Below are 21424 nucleotides of genomic sequence, written 5' to 3' on the forward strand. Positions count from 1 at the left end.
CAAACTCTTTTACAGCGACGTTCAGATGGTGCAACCGGTCCCAAGTAAAAGCTTTAAAACCATTTCTTGGCAAGTACGATAGGAAAAGCATTTTGTTATGAGTCTTTCCTCAGGAAATTACAAAATTACCATTCATTTTTCTTGCCAGCTAATAAGGATAAGTTTGCATCTTCTATTTATAAACTAAATTTGTTAAAGCTTTAGTAATATCCTGATTTTAACTGGGGAGTAAACCAAATTACTTTTTGACAGCGGTCACAATTTAAATATACATCCATACTAATATTATAAATGGGAAAGTGTGTGTGTCTGTTTGTTTGTCCGTCTTTCACGGAAAAACGGAGCGACGAATTGACGTGATTTTTTAAGTGGAGATAGTTGAAGGGATGGAGAGTGACATAGGCTACTTTTTGTCTCTTTCTAACGCGAGTGAAGCCGCGAGCAAAAGCTAGTAAATGTATAAATTATAAATCGATCTAGATACTATGTGGACTTAATCGCATTCTAATACACATATTGTCGATTTGTGTGTGTCTCGGAGGAGGCACACAAGTGATTGCCCGTTTTCCCGTCTATTTCCACCTGGTTTTCAATGACAAAAAGCTGTTATGGTAGTTCCTTATTGTTTAGATTCCAGAAACTAATTGCTAGATTAGCTACATGTTACTACATATGTATAATTGCGTTACTGTAGGTAAGTATCTTGCTGATTGACAGTGTAATTGCATCAGTGCAGACTATTGCGTAGGGGGATAGCGTGATGTGATAACAGTTCTGTAACGGATATTTGCTGAACGATGAGCGATGGTAGGACAATAAAGGACTACCACCCAGTGGTCTTAACAATACTTATACCGGTCTACCTAAAGTAAAAATAATACAGTCATATGCTGAAACATTAACCAAAGCTTTAAAATTAATTTCACAGAATTTTTCAAATATGGATCAACCATTTCGCTGTATACACGACTGTAGTGACTCTTAGTTACGTCCTTGGGGGTTACCATGACGTACTAAAGACGTTCAGTTTAGGTTGAGAGAAAGGGACACAGCTATAGCAGTTACATAGCTCCGTCCCTCTCTCTCTCAACCTAAACTGAACGGCTTTAGCACGTCATGGTAACCCCCTTAGACAGTACGACTCCTAACTCTGCGTTCCGCTCGGTTAGTGCACTTAAACCATAAAATGTCCACCTGAACATTATGTCAAACAACAGCGAAGAAATAACATAGATCTTACTTCGTGCCATCAAAATGAACTGATATTTCATATCAAACAGCAGTGAAGAAATAATAAAGATCTTACTTCGTGCCATCAAAATGAACTGATATTTTCATAAATGTTAAAAAACATTATCAAAATTAATTTCAATCAAATATTCAAAATCTTCTAAGTAGAAACAGCTAATAATAATATAGAAAAGAAAATAATATAGATGGTAAAATTATACCAATGATGTTATTCAACATACGTGAGAGAGGATTGTCCACATATGGACTTTTTAGGAATATGATGCATAATGTATTCATTATATTTCAGTAATGCAATAATTCTATGTTAACTCATCTAACTTCTCATTAATATTGATGAGTAACATTTGTTCACATTAAATATATTATTTGGGACATAGTTGTAAGCGAATATCATATAAAATAACTTTTAAATTCAAATAAACACAGTAACAACACGCCCAGTATAAGTTGACCCCGACGCGCTAAGTTATCTAGTCCTGGATGTGTAGTTTAAAATGGCTTCCGCCTTAACGTGCAATCCAAATTATTATCGACTTTTAGAATTCATATACACAGTAAATATTAAAACAACTACTAGATCACATTGATTTTATCGCAATTGATACATAATGACTTTTACACCTCTGTTCAAAATACGGTGAAGGTGCAGAATTGCAGTGATGTGCAGTAACCATCATGATTTTACCGCGTGTAACTAGGTATACTGGTGCTCAAAAATACGTTGACGCCTCATTGAGACGACGACGCTTGAGTTTGACGATTATGGCACGTCACTGATTCCTTACCGCCATCGAATTTTATTTCCGTATAAGTAGCTGGTCCTTTTTAAACGTGATAATGCTCATAACTCAAGCTAAATTATAGAATGTGATCAGAATTTTTATTATTCAGAGTTTAGATTTAGGTAAATGTACTTACAATCTTTATTCTTTGTCAAGGTGGTTTATTAAATGAAATGCCATGGTCGTGGATTCCCCCAATTACGCCAAATATCGGACGAGACCTACTGACACGCTGGATTATTGCAATTTTAGAAATATATTAATTAATTCGTCGAAATAGCCGAATAAAAAATATGCTAATATTAGACGAGTTTTATGGCAATATGCGACTTTCATCACGCATGCGACTAATGTAGCATATTGTATTACAGTAACATAACTTAACATAAATATTTACTACTTATTATTATTAAAACACCAACAACACATAAGTCTAAGTAAATTAAATAGGTATAAACTTTTATCCGTTCCAGTTAAATTAGTACGTAAACTAAATTTGTAGCCAAATAGAGGAGAGTGATTAAAAAAGGGCTTCTTTCTCTAAGAAAAATCATAAAAATAAGCTCTTTTAAATATTAACTCCTTAATTGTGTCAATGTTTCAGCTAGTTAAGCTCTATGTGCAGAGGAAATTTCATAGATATAGCCTGTCAACCAAATTTTGGCAGTAGCAATGTACATCAAACTAAAGTATGGTATCCCTATGAAACGAACAAAAACCAGCAATGTACGTCGAACAGCCACAGATATATTTTTTCCCCTCACTAGCTCGGAAACACGTGTTTTGTCCTTTAATACCAGCGGGTAAAAACGCACTTTATCCACTAGTGGGTAAAGTAATTTGACCTTGAATAAAGTCAAATTAACTGCTTTAATATTGATAAAAGTAGGTAAATCTAGTAATAAAAATGATTTACCACCTGTGGTACTACTGGAAGCAGTGATAAACGCATTTTTTTCGTTGTAGTTTCCTCGCTATAGTGAGGGGAAAAGTTTTGTGTTACACTCGGGTGCAAATGTATTTTACTTCTCGTGTGTTAAAAAACTCGCAAGTTCAGGATTCTATTCTCGAACCACTCGCTTCGCTCGTGGTTCAACTATAGGATCCTTTCACTTGCTCGTTTTTCAATTCCACACTCGGCGTTAAAATACAACTTTGCCCCCTTGTATAACAAATAACTATTTTTAAGGGGCTCCCTCCTTCCTTACGAATTAGATAATGTATTAAAAAGGGACGGATATATGCTAGTCATTTCCCTTTTTGGTAGGTTGGAGATTTCCACAGATAAGATACAAATGACACGCGAATTTCCACCGATTTTCAAAACTATTAAGTATTAGTGTTGCTAGCCTGCGATTTTTCAAATTTGCCGCCTTTTTCTAGTGACAAGATTTGGTTGACGGTCTATAAGTAATAGACCGAAATGTTTTTCTTTTGGTCAAAAACAATAAAGATTTAGGTATTCATTATTTTTCTTTTGGATTTTTTATTAAATGTAAAATAATAAATAAAATGTAAGATTTATAGGGCTCCAGAAGAGATGTTTAAAGCTTGTCGTATTGATTTAAAAATAATCTGATCACATAAAAAACAGACATCGTTATCGTATCGCTGTGTTCTCTGATAGAAATTGTCCAAATACAATCATACTTTACACTTATACCTACATTGTAGTCTTGATACTTACCCAGTTTACCTACTTAAGTGTTCAGGCCCCGTAGCCGAATGGCATTTCTACGACGCGAAACGAAAACGAAACGTCGCGAAAGGTAGTCTGGCTCTGTCGCGCCAATTCGCAAGAACGGTATAGATAGATATCTACGAGTGTTTCGTTTCGTGAGCGTTTGTGCATTTGGCTACGCACACAGGAGTTAATGGTTCATATCATATCACATCTGAAGATAAGCTAATTGCTATTAATTGGTCATATTTTTACCCATTCACAAATTTCCACATAATGGAGCACTTAATGCAGGTTTTATTACTCGCTAACTACTGAAAAATATACTATAATCGTATTAATAGATTCAGATTCAGATACAGATTAATTTATTTCTTAATAAGTATTACATGTTTTTATTATAAACGAATATAAAAACGAATACATATTAAGATCGTCAGAAATATACAATTATTAAATATTTGATAATTAACAAGATTATTATCATTCACGATTACTTAATGGTACCGTAACGTTTGTGCTAAATGCATGTTTCTAGAGACTAGTATTAATATTAAGTAGCAATCTGTCTGTTCGGTGACGTCACGTGTGCAGTTTCCTATTTCGCAAACGCGACCGCGGGTTAATATGAGGTAAGTAGGATTGTCAAAACTTGAAAAATACATAAATATTCAAAATGTTAATTTTCTGTGACTTATGGCTGCATCGATGTTTACACAACTTTCTTGCATGCTCTGCCCCTGTTAATTATAAGTGATTAATGATATCACAATTGATAAAAAAAAACATTATTAATAAATACAAAGAAAAACAAAAATAGTTTACTTACATAATCCATTTGGACAATACGGTGTTTTAGACTTACGTACTTACTTACTTCACGAATGAAATGATTGTTTATTGAAAATAAAATGTTCTTACACCAGCCAATTTGCAAAAAATTCGTGTGTGTACGGGACGACGGTAGACTATTCTGTGGAATCCTCCATTTGTGTGTTTTTTTACAGTCTTGATGAGTTTCAGTTGCCCGTGGAAGAAAGTACAACCTAAATTACTTTTTTTTGCTATACAGGCATACACTTGTTTAACTGTGTTTCACACAGGTAATAATGAGGAGGCACACTCAAAGATTATGACAGATGGCGCCACCTTATTAGTCCATTTCACAGATAAAGAATTTCATACGTGAGGGCGAGAAGAAGATATTTTTTTCTCTCTCACAACATATCAATGACAGTGACATGCCCAGAGACTTGCACAGGCGCCAAAATGTCAGTGTGCCTTCTCATTGCAGCCGGTACATGAATTAAATTCATTCACAAATATATAACGTAGCTAGAAGTTACTTAATTCTGGCATTCAGGCTAATTAGAGTATTTTTATAATTAAATCTATGTGCCAACTTAAATGCACCTACGAATTTTAAGTAGGTGCTTAGTGCATAGAAGTCACTTCATTCAGGTATCTGGGTGAAATTCATTATTATACATATACATATAACGATTTATTGTGACAATAGGTAATACGTACTTACGAAATTTAAGTGAGTAGTTATCAATTCTAACTATTCTATTTTATTTTATTATCCTATTAACTTTTCTATTTTTACTTATATCCTTTAGGCTGTTTAATAAAGGCAACAAAATTACAGCCATAAAGTTTATCATGTAATAAACCTCGAGTTTTAATAGAGGCACCTACGGTTAAAGTCAAATACGTATACAAAACTAGTAAGTACGCACGCCTTGATGCAGCTTGCAAACATTAAACATCAACGCGCTCGCGAACTTTAAACTGCTTACAATGTTTAACGATAGGTCGCTATTTTTTACTCCTGGTTTGTTAGAAATAGTTCTAATGAGAAAAAAACCGGCCAAGAGCGTGTCGGGCCACGCTCAGTGTAGGGTTCCGTAGTTTTTCGTATTTTTCTCAAAAAGTACTGAACCCATCAAGTTCGAAATAATTTTCCTAGAAAGTCTTTATAAAGTTCTACTTTTGTAATTTTTTTCACATTTTTTAAACATATGGTTCAAAAGTTAGAGGGGGGGGGACGCACTTTTTTTTCCTTTAGGAGTGATTATTTCCGAAAATATTAATATTATCAAAAAACGATCTTAGGAAACCCTTATTCATTTTTGAATACCTATCCAACAATATATCACACGTTGGGGTTGGAATGAAAAAAAATATCAGCCCCCACTTTACATGTAAGGGGGGTACCCTAATAAAACATTTATTTCCACTTTTTATTTCTGCACTTTGTTGGCGTGATTGATATACATATTGGTACCAAATTTCAGCTTTCTAGTGCTTACGGTTACTGAGATTATCCGCGGACGGACGGACGGACGGACGGACAGACAGACATGGCGAAACTATAAGGGTTCCTTAGCTACGGAACCCTAAAAAAAGATGATTGATTGGTAGTAATTATTAGCTAATAAAAAATTGAGCCAAAAATCAAACTTGAGCCATCCAGTGAGGTACGAAAGACCGTCACCTCCCCCCGCTCAGTCATCGGTGAGCCTCTCGTATCGCATATCGTATTACTGGTTGGCTCAAGTTCGATTTTTGGCTCAATTTTTTAATAGTTAGTCAACCTACCCCTATAGTCAACTAGCCCCGGTCTCCCCTACTGCCCTCACTACAATTGGCACATTCTAAGACGACACAGAGTTCTGGGCGCTCAATGACTAGGCCCTACTTACAAACATTTAGGTATTAAACATGTTTGATTGACAAGACTACTTAATACTATCAAAGACATATGTAACTCCATAATACTCGATCCTCTTTGATACTATGTATTATTAAAGCACATTATTACCTACTTATTGTAAGGAATCGATGTAGTTCGAACGTATACGTATACGTTATTATAAATATACAGTTAAAGTAAATTAAACATAATCACAAAAACTATATTTACATTGTTAATTGAGCTGATATATTTTGGTTTAAATTGTTATTTTGATTCGATCAGCAAGAGAAATTAATTTGTTGGAAATGTACAGTTTAGGAAATAACATAAATAACACATACTGACTTCGCTTTCTTTGCGTATTCTCATGCTCATAGAATGCTGGGGTCCGTTTTGGCAACAATTCCAGGAATTGATGTAGGGTCAAGTTTTAGGCGCAAGACAGAGGGTGTAAACGTCCACCATGCAAATGGAAATACACAGATCGATCGGCCGAGAAACACCCAAATTAGCAATAGGACGAAAGTTCAAGACATTTTCACTAAAATTAAAAGGCTGAAATGGAAGTCCATATCATCCAGGCCATATCATCCGTGGGACAGACAAGTGGAGCAAGCGAGTCACCCAATGGTACCCAAGAGAGGAAAAAGAAACCTCTAATGAGACGGGAAGATGACATCGCGCAGGTTGCTGGCCGTACCTGGAGCAGAGTGGCATTAGATCGGAGTGATCGGAGAGAGTGGAGAAGGTTGGAAGAGGCCTTTGCCCAAGGGCAAGCAGGCAAAGAATACAAAATATGGGAGATAATAGGACCATATACGGTATACCTGTTTGCCACCAACGTGGTATAAAAATAATTTTAAGAAAAAAAAATCGCTGCCTTTGGGGTTCTGGTGAAAGCTACCTGCGAATGTTGGATTATGTAGAAATGTGTAGGTATTTATAAGACTGCTTTTAATACTTTATATTTGATGGCAACACAAATGAATATACGTATACCGTTAAGGTTTGAGGAGTTTCCTCAACAATTCCTCATGAATCCGATTACAAGAAATCGAAGCTTGACAAAATTTGACTTGAAAACTCATTATTTTGAACAAACATCCATACTAATATTATAAATGTGAAAGTGTGTGTGTCTGTTTGTTTGTCCGTTTTTCACGGCAAAACAGAGCTACTTTTTAAGTGGAGATAGTTGAAGGGATGGAGAGTGACATAGGCTACTTTTTGTCTCTTTCTAACGCGAGTGAAGCCGCGGGAAAAAGCTAGTAAGTAAATAAATGTCACTGTTCTGAACTTAAATGCATGGTTTTCTTATAAAAATACCCAAGTCACTATAAGTGTGCTCTTCAGGTTAAAGGAGTTCCGTTCTGATCTTCATCAGCAGTTCCACTGCACCAAATGTCACTGTTCTGGATGTAAGTGCATGCTGTTCTTATAAAAATACCAAAGTCACTATAAGTGTACCGTTCAGATTTGTGGAGTTCGGTTCTGACCATCATCAGCAGTTCCACTGCACCAAATGTCACTGTTCAGGATGTAAGTGCATGCTGTTCTTATAAAAATACCAAAGTCACTATAAGTGTGCCGTTCAGATTTGAGGAGTTCGGTTCTGACCATCATCAGCAGTTCCACTGCACCAAATGTCACTGTTCTGGACGTAAGTGCACGCTGTTCTTAGAAAAATACCAAAGTCACTATAAGCGTGCCGTTCAGATTTGAGGAGTTCGGTCCTGACCATCATCAGCAGTTCCACTGCACCACATGTCACTGTTCCGTACGTAAATGCATGCTGTTCCTTAAAAAACACAAAAATCACCATATGTGTGCCTTTCAGATTTGAGAAGTTCCCTCGATTTCTCCAGGATTTCATCATCAGAACTGGGTTCTGAGAAAAATGGGACCCATCTGTATGCATATACATTCAATCAAAAAAAAAATTAAAAATCGGTCCAGTAACGACGGAGATATCGTGGAACAAACATTAAAAAAAAACATACAGACGAATTGAAAACCACCTTCCTTGAGAGATTTGAGGCGGCGGTTAAAAAAGATAATAGAGATGTAATGTAATGTTCTTTGTTTCTGCAAATCAAGGCTATTTTATTTTATTTTTATCACTAAAATGTATTTATGTACTTACTTAACTTACCATCTCTAAATAAAGAGTCAATAAGGTCCTTCATGTTCATGACATAATACGTAATAACTACAATTAGAGAAAAAATGCTAATTGCGATAAAGTCTTTTTTTAAGTCACGGAAATATAAAAACTGGTTGTATTCCTAACAAAAGAAGACTTTTTAGCGTTAAGTACCTACTTATTAATTAATCAAATAGATTACTTGAATTACAATAATTCTCAAAAGAAATCAACTCTAGTGCTACGTGTTGATGCAAGAGTAAAAATGCCACTACTTGAATCATTGAATCATCAAAGTATTACCTATTGACATTGTATATTTGGCTGCGCACAACAGGAAATGAATGCATACGGGATGGATATTTGTTCAGTGCACAAATTGTACATAAAGTTCTGGGTTCTGTACAAGCTTTCAATAGTTAAAATAATGTTACTCATACAACTCTAAATACTTGACTAAAAGTATAGGTACCAATGAGGATGATTGTGTATAGCGCCATCTCTGGGTGAATTCGCTAACTTATTTGCGGGACCTGTAGGCCTAGCACATGATGGCCGCGGGAGTATGTCGCCGCGAGATAGATAACACGTCTTTGTCTAATTGTATTAATGACATAAGGACAGGTAGTCTATCTCGCGGCGACATACTCTCGCGGCCATCATGTGCTAGGCCTGCTGTATATGAATGTGGCAGACGGATCGACAGACTGACGGGCAGAGTGGCACCATAAGGGTTTCTAGGAACCTTTTGGTACGGAACCCTAAAAATAAACGTACCGTCTCCAAATTGAAATATCAAGCTCAAGTAACGAAAAGATAAACGGCAATAAAAAGGCTTACGAGACATATCTCAACCAGAGTCAGACTAAGCTAACTTGGCAACGATTTGATAGCCCGTAAGAAATGAGTAAAGGTTATGAGCTTCACCGGAGTTTATGACAAAAGGAGATATTGACGAAATAAAATTATTTTTTTTAATTTATTTATTTAGGTTTGTCAACAGGTGTAATACAAAGATACTTACACATTAAACTTACTAATCGCCATTTTTTTTTAGAATGTCGCATGGTATTTTGCTAAGATGTTAGCAGCCAAATTATGATTTCTTGGTTAAAGAAGAAGAACTTTTTCGCTTAATTAATACTTAAACTATCTGAATAAAGTAAAAAAAATAATAAAAATGTATGTGAAAACCAGATTTTTAAGGGGGCTGGTTATTGGAAACTACTTTTTTACACAAAATCTAATAGTCAGCCACCTGCGGCTGACCACTGGGTTCAAGGAAAAACGTCACAATTCCAGAAGTCAGCCTCCCCGGCTGACTATAGGATTTAAGACTTCTTTTTGTTTTCAAATGGTACGTAAGTCTATAAATCAATGACCCTTAAATACGAGTATTTATGCACTTATAACTATATTTGCTTGACATACATAAAGTATCCAGTAGTCAGCCCATGGTTGACCACTGGGTACTGAGGTCACGGAACACAGAACCCTCTAGTCAGCCGAGGGCTGGGAACTGGATACTTAGTAGGCTGTATATTGGTGCTCAGGGGGCTGAGTACTGGCAAAAACGCCCTTTTATTATGTTTAACGAAATATTTCTAAAACAAACAATAAGTTAAGGTTTATTCTTTTCAAAACTTAAACTTAATTAAAATCTTGAACTATAAAAACACGAATCATTCAAATCGGTCTATTGGAGATCAAATTAGACGGCTTTGAAAATAGAATTTTCGATTTGAGGCTGACTACTGGTGCCTCTACCCTATAAGGAATCTTGAAGAACATATGAGTAATGGTAGAAGTTCTACGAGCGAGTGATATGGTATTCGCTAAACCTCCGTCCCGTTAATGCCAATGTAAAACAAATCTAAACGTAAGTACCTAGTCATGTCCGCGGCCGCAGAAATATCGGACACGGGCCTATTCCCAGGCTAGGCCTGAATCTTTAAGCATACCTAATATTTTACGGTAGGAAAAATACTAACAGCGTATTGAACAATATTAGGTAAACAAAGCTTAAATATAATTTATTATAATGTTTTGTTTTGACATGTCACTTACGTTTTCTTTTTACGGTAGCTATCCATTTAGTTCTTTGATTCAATTTCCAGTGTGCTCTAAGAAACGCATAGAACGTGCAACGACTATTTATGCCATTATTTTTACAATTAACAACGAAACAACATTGGTGCCCCATATCAAACATTACAATATTGTATTATATTTTACGAGTTTTGATAGATAACAACCACAATCAGTGTCGATTTTGACCACCGCAAGCACTGCGATCGCTTTGCTTACCGCTGCGAAGTGCATGGAGGGCCATGCACTTCGCACGAAGCCAATAAGATAAGCTTGCTCGAGTATTCACCACGGCATGCATGTTTCAAAATTTATGAAAATTTTTGACGTGATAACGTCTAATAACTCGTTACTACGGGCTGCATGCACGAAAAAGATGACGTCATTGTCCCGTTCCGCAAGCGAGAGCGCGGCACGAACGAGAGAGAAGCGTGATCGGCTCGAGCGATCGGCTCAGTTCGGTTCGTGCTGCATCTATTCCCTTCCACTCGATTAGCCTAGCGCAAAAGATACACGTGCTGTTTTCGTCAAATTTAATGTTTATAAAGTGAAGTGAACATAGTGTTGTAAGTCATGTGAAGGTGGTTTATGTATGGACCATTTTGGTGTGTGGTGCCTAGGCAGAATAAAAAGATGGCTTCCAATATGAACGTGTTCTCATTTAATAAGTTAAATAAAAAGAAAATTAATTATTTCAATTTATACCTGTCTGAACTCACCATAGATTTAGAATTATTAAACTAGACTGTGTAGTTAGGTCAAAAAGTGTGTCCACATGAGAGGTTATTGTTTGGGCTGGTGTCCCTCTCGCACTTACTGACAATGTCAACACATAGATTTAGAATTATTAAACTAGATTGTGGAATCACATTTTTTGCCATACTAAATTGAACCTTATCACTGAGGCAGAAAGGTGATCGTATCAGACTAGCGAAAACAGTCCACATGAGAGGGCATTGTTTGGGCTGGTGTCCCTCTCGCACGTGTGGCCAGTGTTAATGAGGTTACCATAGTAGTAGTATTTTTATCTGTATATTACCTGACTTTATAACTTCTTATATTATTTTAGTGTTATATTCAAACTAGGGTTTCGATATATTTCAAAGAATTGGAAAATAATTATAATGTAATTATTTTGATGCCAATAAATCAAAGATTTGTATAATTAAAAAATATGTTCAAATGGGTATTAGTAGATTTGGTAGTAACTTTGAAAATTGACTAGTATCCCCAATGTATGACAGTGATCACGTCACTGAATAATGTTGACATTGTCAGTAAGTGCGAGAGGGACACCAGCCCAAACAATGACCTCTCATATGGACACACTTTTTGACTTAACTACTCATTCTGGTTTAACTGTAATTCTGTGTGTCAACATTATTCAGTGACGTCATCACTGTCATACCTTGGGGATACTAGTCAATTTTCAAAGTTACTACCAAATCTACTAATACCCATTTGAACGTATTTTTGACGTGACAAAGTCTAATAACTCGTTACTACGGGATGCATGCACAATAGGGTTGCCTATGAATTAAAACGATTTAATACTCAGATAAAATGCTATTATATTCAAGTCTTGGGTACTTTCTAGGTATATACATGTACAGTATTTATATATTATTGTTGAAATCCCAACATCACAAGCCTTATTGAACTTTTCCGTGGGACTTAAGCAATAGTAGATCTGTGTAATATTGTCCTATTTTATTCATGATGTTTATTTAACTGAGCATTATATAATAAGCCATTCACTTTAAAAGAAGCTTAAAAAAACTCGCGACGTAAAGTAACAATAGAAAGTGGGAACGTCAGTTCCGTGAAAACGCGCCGCGCGCCACCCCTGATTAGGCCGCGAACTCGCGGCCGCCAGCATGTACTTTGTAGCGCGGCGATAGAATCGCGGAGTGAGCCGCCCCTGTCTATACTACTGTAATGTTTGACGTTATCACGTCAAACTACCGTCCGTAAACCGACTTTACAGACAACCAATTTTCTATCCTAAGTAGGAACTACGTTTAAATGGAAGTGTACATCTAAATTAGCTAAGTAAGTAGGTACAACTTGAAATACTGATACTATGAGTAATCTAGTTAGCAAGGGGTACAAATAGTTATATATGTAATTAATTTTAAAAAGTTATAATAATGTATTTTACGTATATATGTATGTTACGCCTTACGGTTTAATCTTAAGTGTATGTAAATATGTTCCCTCATATTTGTATGTAAATATCATCCCTTAAAGTTAACAGAAATAAAAATGTGTCAAATTTCATCCTGTAGAGTATTACGCAATGCATGTATTGAAAATAAAAATGCAAGCAAAATATATTTTCTTTACTATTTGCATACTTTAATATTTAGTCAATGATATTACTTATTACGGAAGTTATAGTTATGGTAATGTAGAAAACAATATAAACAAACAAACTTATCTACTGATTGTAAGTTTCATATTTTTAAATATCATCATCATCATTCCCTTGCCCTTTTTCCATTATTTGGGGTCGGCGCAGCAGATCATCTTCCTCCATTTCTCTCTATCAGCCGTCATTTCCATACTAATACCTTTCACTCTCATATCGTTGTTCACACATTCCATCCATCTTTTCTTAGGCCTTCCACTACCATTGTATCCATCCACTTTCATATTTACCACTCGTTTTATAACATTGCTTTCATCCCTCCGCATTACATGCCCATACCATGCTAATCTACTTCCTCTCAATTTCTCTGTCACTGGCGCTACTTTCAGGCTTCCTCTTATATACTCATTCCGAATCCTATCCATTTTTAAATATAGTTTACTTAATATGCTAAACTTTGTGTCAAAAATTTAATATTGCTACGGTTACTGTAAGAATTTCGAATACCGGAGGTGAAAACACAGAAGACAAAGTATTATTTCCAGAAGATGGCGCTGCAAACAAAACTCAAACAGTTTTTTTTTTCTGAAAAATGAAATATTATAATGTTTTGGTTACTTTAGACATCAAAGTATTACGTTTACTTGTAGGAATATGAGAGAAATATGAAATAATTTAATACAAAATTGAAGGTCGGGACAAATTAAAAATAAATATATTATTGTCTGTAATTGTAGTTTTTGTTGCATTCGTTCCGATTGGTTTCTTATTAGCTTTTTAAGACACATTTAAGAACTGCTTCAGTGCCACTCTTGGCAAATAAGGGGTTGAAAGAAAACGAAACTGTGACATTGCAGTGACAGGTTGCCAGCCTCTCGCCTACGCCACAATTTAACCCATATCCCATAGTCGCCTTCTACGACACCCACGGGAAGAAAGGGAGTTATTTGCCAAGAGTGGCACTGAAGCTTTAGTAGTTTCATGTGTTCTGCCTACCCCTTTATGGGATACAGGCGTGATTGTATGTATGTTAAGAACTGCTAGCTTAGTATGACATAGGAGGTCCTGGAAGGGTGCGTATAAACTATAAAGAGAAAGGGTGTTATAACGATTGATATCATTTTTATTAACCGTCGCCTCATATCTCTCAAGAAGGACGGTTATCAAGTCGTCTGTATGTTTTTTTTTTTTAATGTTTGTTCCTCGATATCTCCGTCGTTACAGGACCGATTTTGAAAAATTTTTTTTTGATTGAATGTATATGCATACAGATTGGTCCCATTTTTCTCAGAACCCAGTTCTGATGATGGGATCCTGGAGAAATCGAGGGAACTCCTCGAATCTGAAAGGCATACATATGGTGATTTTTATGTTTTTAAAGGAATAGCATGCATTTAGGTACGGAACAGTGACATTTGGTGCAGTGGAACTGCTGATGATGGCCAGAACGGAACTCTTCAAACCTGAACGGCACGCTTATAGTGACTTTGGTATTTTTATAAGAACAGCATGCACTTTCGTCCAGAACAGTGACATTTGGTGCAGTGGAATTACTGATGATGGTCAGAACCGAATTCCTCAAATCTGAACGGCACGCTTATAGTGACTTTGGTATTTTTATAAGAACAGCATGCACTTTCGTCCAGAACAGTGACATTTGGTGCAGTGGAACTGCTGATGATGGCCAGAACCAAACACCTCAAATCTGAACGGCACGCTTATAGTGACTTTGCCATTTTTATAAGAACAGCATGCGCTTACGTCTAGAACAGTGACATTTGGTACAGTGGAACTGCTGATGATGGTCAGAACCGAACTCCTCAAATCTGAACGGCACGCTTATAGTGACTTTGGTATTTTTATAAGAACATCATGCACTTACGTCCAGAACAGTGACATTTGGTGCAGTGGAACTGCTGATGATAGTCAGAACCGTACTCCTCAAATCTGAACGGCACACTCATAAGTGACTTTGGTATTTTTGTAAGAAAAGCATGCATTTAAGTTCAGAACAGTGACATTTATTTAGTTATTTATGTTTGTTAAGCATATTGAGTTTTCAAGTCAAAGTTTGTCAAGCTTCGATTTCTTATAATATAATCGGATTCATGAGGAATTGAGGAAACTCCTTAAACCTTAACGTTATACGTATGGTTGTCTATTGTTTGCCCGACAGTCATTTAACATAAAATTCATTTGCCCGAATCTAACTTGCCTGAATTTCATTTGCCCGAATGATTTGTTTACCATAAAAATCATATGACATACTCGTTGTTTATCCGAATATTACCTTCCATAATCATACAATGCCATACTATTTGTTAGCCATATTATTAAGTGCAATAATATGGTTTCATAGAATATTCAAATGCCATAAGCAATTATTGCCATATTAATTGTTGCCCATATTATTACCTAACTTAACCTACTTTCTGATAGCAGTTTCATTTTCCAGGGGTCACAGTTCTAACCTAACCTAACCTACTTTTCCAGCAGTTTCATTCTCCAGGGGGTCACAGTTCTAACCTAACCTAACCTACTTTCTGATAGCAGTTTCATTTTCCAGGAGGTCGCAGTTCTAACCTAACCAAAACCTACTGTCTGATAGTATTTTCATTTTCCGGGGGGTCACAGTTCTAACCTAACCTAACCTACTTTTCAAGCAGTTTCCTTTTCCAGAGGTTCACAGTTCTAACCTAACCTAACCTACTTTCTGATAGCAGTTTCATTTTCCAGGGGGTCACAGTTCTAACCTAACCTAACCTACTTTCTGATAGCAGTTTCATTCTCTAGTCCTTCTAGTACCTATTATAGTAGTTTTCGATTCTGCCAAAGCACATTATGGAAATTGACTTTTCTGGACGCTAATTTGTATGACAAATGATGGTATGGAATGTGGTAATTACGGATTTCGATGGGTTGTCTATTGTTTGCCCGACAGTCATTTAACATAATATTCATTTGCCCGAATCTAACTTGCCTGAATTTCATTTGCCCGAATGATTTGTTTACCATAAAAATCATATGACATACTCGTTGTTTATCCGAATATTACCTTCCATAATCATACAATGCCATACTATTTGTTAGCCATATTATTAAGTGCAATAATATGGTTTCATAGAATATTCAAACGCCATAAGCAATTATTGCCATATTAATTGTTGCCCATACCTAACCTAACCTACTTTCTGATAGCAGTTTCATTTTCCAGGGGTCACAGTTCTAACCTAACCTAACCTACTTTTCCAGCAGTTTCATTCTCCAGGGGGTCACAGTTCTAACCTAACCTAACCTACTTTCTGATAGCAGTTTCATTTTCCAGGGGGTCGCAGTTCTAACCTAACCTAACCTACTGTCTGATAGTATTTTCATTTTCCGGGGGTCACAGTTCTAACCTAACCTAACCTACTTTTCAAGCAGTTTCCTTTTCCAGAGGTTCACAGTTCTAACCTAACCTAACCTACTTTCTGATAGCAGTTTCATTTTCCAGGGGGTCACAGTTCTAACCTAACCTAACCTACTTTCTGATAGCAGTTTCATTCTCTAGTCCTTCTAGTACCTATTATAGTAGTTTTTGATTCTGCCAAAGCACATTATGGAAATTGACTTTTCTGGACGCTAATTTGTATGACAAATGATGGTATGGAATGTGGTAATTACGGATTTCGATGATTCTGACAAATGACATTATGGAAACTGACTAGGGTGTGCAAACCGGTTAACCGGTTAACCGAAAAACCGGTTAACCGAGACTTTTTGGCCTCTGTTAAAAACCGGTTTTTATAGTCTCTAACCGGTTAATAACCGAAACTGTATTTATTTCTCAAAATTTGGAAAATTAAGCATAAAAAGGTTCCAAAATACGTAATTATTTAATGTTTTGTAATAATAAAGATTTATTGATTACTTTTCATTGACAAAATTATTATCTGTAATGATTTTATTTTAAAAATTAGTCCCAAGTCTACTACCGAGTATACATTTTATACAATACAGTAGAGTCCGGTTAGTATATTACGACTCCGCATAGACCTAACGTCCAACCTCTTACAACGACATAAGCACAGGTATTTATTTGGTTTTCGTATGTGATAGTATGAAAGTACATCCGTTTATTACGACTCCGATTTTAACGACCAGCCGCTTTTTACGACACATTTTACACAGAATCCATCCATCAAGTCCGGTTGCAACGACGAGCGACAACGTTTTTAGTTTTACTAGTAAATTGAGGAAACAAAGCTATTTCCACCCAAGCACGGCCCCCTGTCTTGCCTACAACAAGTAGCAAGATTACATTGTGGCCATGTAACTTTTTGGAGTATTGCTTTTAAAATTTTAACAATTTGTTCGCCTCGGGTCTAATCTTATAAGCTAAACAGAACACAATTTGTATTTTTCGATTGCGTATAAACTAGCTTTACTTACAAATGATGAGCAAGCACGCATACTAAAAATGACTTTTTCACAATAAAATAAGGTATTTAATACTATGATAATAATACCCTGTAAATAAACCTATTGATTGAAATGTTTTAGTAATAAAGATGTAGATATTACTTTTAATTGAAAGAAATGAAATTGGTTTTGTACGACATCCGGTTAGTACGACGTAATATCAGCGGTCCCTTGAGCGTCGTTGTAACGGGAGTCTACCGTATATTTCAAACTATATTTTTTCAATTGTTTCTGTTAACATGTTTCATGTGCTGTTGGTTTTCCAATAAATAAATAAATAAAAGAAAGGTAAAATGGAGATCTTGGTTTTCTTACATCAATTGCTTGTATTCACAGAGAACCTCCTATAGAGTGGCAGTCTTGTATATTTGGTTCGCGATACGAGTCACCAGTGTTTGGGGTGCGAGGAGCGGGCGGGGAATGTGTTAAGCGCGCTGTGATTGGCCGTTTCAAGGACGGCGGGCAGTCGCGCCAGATGAAAAGGGACAGAAGTATGACTGTCCCTCTACTGACGCGTAAGTGGCCAATGTAAGTTGACCTATGCCGGCTCTGAATAAATTATAAATATGACTTATTTGTGGAATGTAATGCCGTCTGTTTTTAAATTTGAGCTTCTTGTTACCTTTCCACACCATTTCACACTACAGGTGGACATCTTTAAGGCATCAAAATACCCTTTTCCAATTTTTTTGTGCGAAAAACACGCGCTGCTTTCGGGTCTGTTACTTGGTCGATACTGATCGGGCACGGCGAGCGTCCGCGCTTATATCAGTGCAAATACTAGGAAGGCTGGCGACCGCGAGTCGTCTTGTAATAGATGTCTATAGGGGTTGGTCTGTGCTTGTATTACTAGGGGCTCTGGGAGCTGTAGACCTTCGCGACATGCTTAGAAAACGCAAAACTGACGAATCACATTCAAACCACACAAGCTTTTTTTAGCAATTTCCGCATTTTACAAAATTTCCAAAAACTGGATAAAAATGATCTTCATCGTGCAAGTAATACCTGCTACGATATCATAAACGTCAGAATTTTTAAAGATAACGGTAATTATTGCGTAGTAAGGCCATTTACTAAAAATCCTCAAAACCGGTTAATAACCGGTTAACCGGTTTTGAAGGAAAAGTCTCGGTTATTAACCGGTTTTTTAAGTTAACCGGTTTTTGCATACCCTAAAACTGACTTTATGGGAAACAAAGTTTCTGGCACTAGATTAATATAGTAAACAATGATTATGGCATAAGATGTTATGAGAAACAATATTATGATTGTTGAATAGGATGGCAAATAAAATTATGGCAAATGAAATTCTGGCAAATGGGGGTATCCCCCTTTAAATATATACCAAATGTTGTTATATCAAATGTTACTATACCAAATGTTATACCAATCATTACACACCCGTCCTGGAACTCCGGGATTTGAATACTCATCCTGGCATTTTATTTGTGCCCTTATCACGAAAATTCCTTCACATAGTTATATAACTTACTTATAAATGAGTCATAGAAGTTTTCTAGTTACTTACAGTACATATTTCAAGTTATATTAAAACCTATACTTAGGTACTTATAGGTCCTCTTACTATAGGATTAAAGCAAGAAAAGGATCATCCCTTCAAAAGTTCTAGTATTTACTAGAACCCTAGTAGTGTTTACTAATTTTTTTTCTACCAACATACTTTTTTAGCACCTTGTGGTGTTATTGATGTGTGTATATCTCAATATAAAATTGCAGCTTTTCGTTACCTACTAAGGATTGCCGAGCTTACCTATTAGTGTACATGAAAATAAGATGTAAGGTCTGGCATTCACTCCGTTACGCCGGCAGGTATATTTGACATTGGAAACTAATAGAATAGAGTGACGTTCTGTTGACGTATTACCCGGAAGGAAAAAGTGTTTTGTTTTGACAAAATCCTCATCCCTTAGAATTACGTAGAGACTGCTCTACGAGGCGAAGGCCGCTTCACCTCTACGGAGCATGTGTCACCCCCACACGGCTCATCCCCCCTTCGTGGCGCAGGCGGTCGGGCGCAGCGGCTGCAGCGGCAGTCTCCCGGCCAGCACCATGTCGCGCACACGTACCGCTCCCACCCACACGCGCCTCGTGGCGCTCACACTTGCGCTCTCGCTGGCGCTCGCCGCCGCCACTCCCGCGCACCCGCGGCCGCGCGCGCGACGCCAGCTCGCAGAGGATAACTCGCTGCAGCCAGAACAAGTGAGAACCCCGCATGTGACTTACTAACCTAGCCATAAGCCCTATAGGCTTACTAATTCAAGTAAATATCACCCATTCATAAAGTTATGGGTTCTTCATCTCCATCATATTTCATACTACTAAGTGACGTGCATCGTTCCTGAGCTTGTCCTAATTCTGATAAAATCACTTAACATTTGTTAACATGTATCGATAATCCAACTTAAGAACCTTGCACGCTACTTTCATACTTCTTCAGTCCCCGCTCACTTCATAAGTTCAGAAAAGGGGTAGGTAATGACAAAAAACATACTCCCGCGCTATATGCACAGACCGGGTGAGCGGAGCTAATGACATTCCAAATTCAAACTCATCATAATCAAAAAAAATTGGCAGCAGTCAAATTGTATAATCTCTGATTCAGAAGCTTGTCCAATTTGGTATTTTAGGATGAAGGTAACGATGTCAAGTGGGTCATGTATGTATGTCGTGTGCGATGTGTTCACTTGCGACTTCGCAACGCATAGTTTAAACACCACACCGGTGCAATACGCACTTTAAACTAATAAACTTCTATTCTTGCATCATCTTCTATTTAGGGAGAGATGCGTCTATTGTTTCCTAAATCTTCGTATGGAAGTTTGATGATTGATTATTGAAATAATAAAAAAAAAATGTCCAAAATCTTCGTATGATACGTGACTATTAACATATTTATGACTCAGTTTAATTCATACGAGCATTAGTTAATGAGATATAATCATCCATAATTTGCCGAAGCAGGCATTACCGCGTGCACTGCGGTCGGGGTCGCTTGGTCACTTGCTTGTTTCGCAACTCGTTATGTATTCATTACGAGAATAGCAGCGGGAGCGCGCTTCGGTGCCGGCGACCACCATCGCGTAGTAATACTATTATTGAATGACCGAACTATTATTATTTGTTAATGATATTGATTCCAGGTACTTATCACAAAAAAGTCATAGGAAATTTCCCGAATATCACCAAGATGATGATATTGATCGGGATATTTATAATTTCTTATTTCTTAATTAGGTACCTACTTACCTACTCAAATGACCTGAAATGGCAAACCTCATTAAGGTTACATACATATAACAAAGTGTAGGAATGAAATAAGAGACGTCATTCCTACGATACAGTAATTAACTGTGAACCTACATCAACATGCGACATTCATATATGACCTTTAGGTACATTGCATTTTGTAGCATCTGCAATGCATAGGATCCCTTCACTTTTCATAGCAAAAAGTGCATGTTCTACAGGAGCTTTAGCTGAAGCTTCTATAATTTTACAATTATCACATTAATCATGTTGATGTTTAGAACTTTGCTTTTACCTAGAGCTTTGAAAATCAACCAGATAATCCTATTTCATTATGGAGGAAGCTGCTATGACAGGTGGGCTTCACGCAGTATGCCGAATTTGATTCATGCATTCCTCATTAAATGCGAAATTGGAACAATGATTAACGCGATTTCATTGTTTTTGCGAAAACAAAGATGATGATGATGAGAAACGAAGATCTTGTCTGCGTATAACAGGCCCCGTAGCCGAATGGCATTTCTCCGACGCGAAACGAAAACGAAACGCCGCGAAAGGTAGTCTTGCTCTGTCACGCCAATACGCAAGAGCGATAGAGATAGATATCTACTAGCGTTTCGTTTTTCGTGAGCGTTTCGTGAGCGTTTGTGCCATTTGGCTACACACCCTGATTTCA

The 21424-nt window shown here is 36.8% G+C and overlaps 1 protein-coding gene across 1 annotated transcript in view; it reads left to right on the forward strand.

The window, feature by feature from the left end:
* The window catches only part of LOC125231909 (verprolin), a 55853-nt gene that overhangs the window by 24674 nt on the left and 9755 nt on the right, over positions 1-21424 (forward strand). The window contains exon 2 of the mRNA XM_048137543.1: positions 19507-19701. Coding sequence (XP_047993500.1) covers positions 19507-19701 — 195 coding nt within the window. The remainder of the gene's footprint in view (positions 1-19506; positions 19702-21424) is intronic.

This window comes from Leguminivora glycinivorella, chromosome 1, assembly GCF_023078275.1.
Source record: "Leguminivora glycinivorella isolate SPB_JAAS2020 chromosome 1, LegGlyc_1.1, whole genome shotgun sequence".
Taxonomy (NCBI): Eukaryota; Metazoa; Arthropoda; class Insecta; order Lepidoptera; family Tortricidae; genus Leguminivora; species Leguminivora glycinivorella.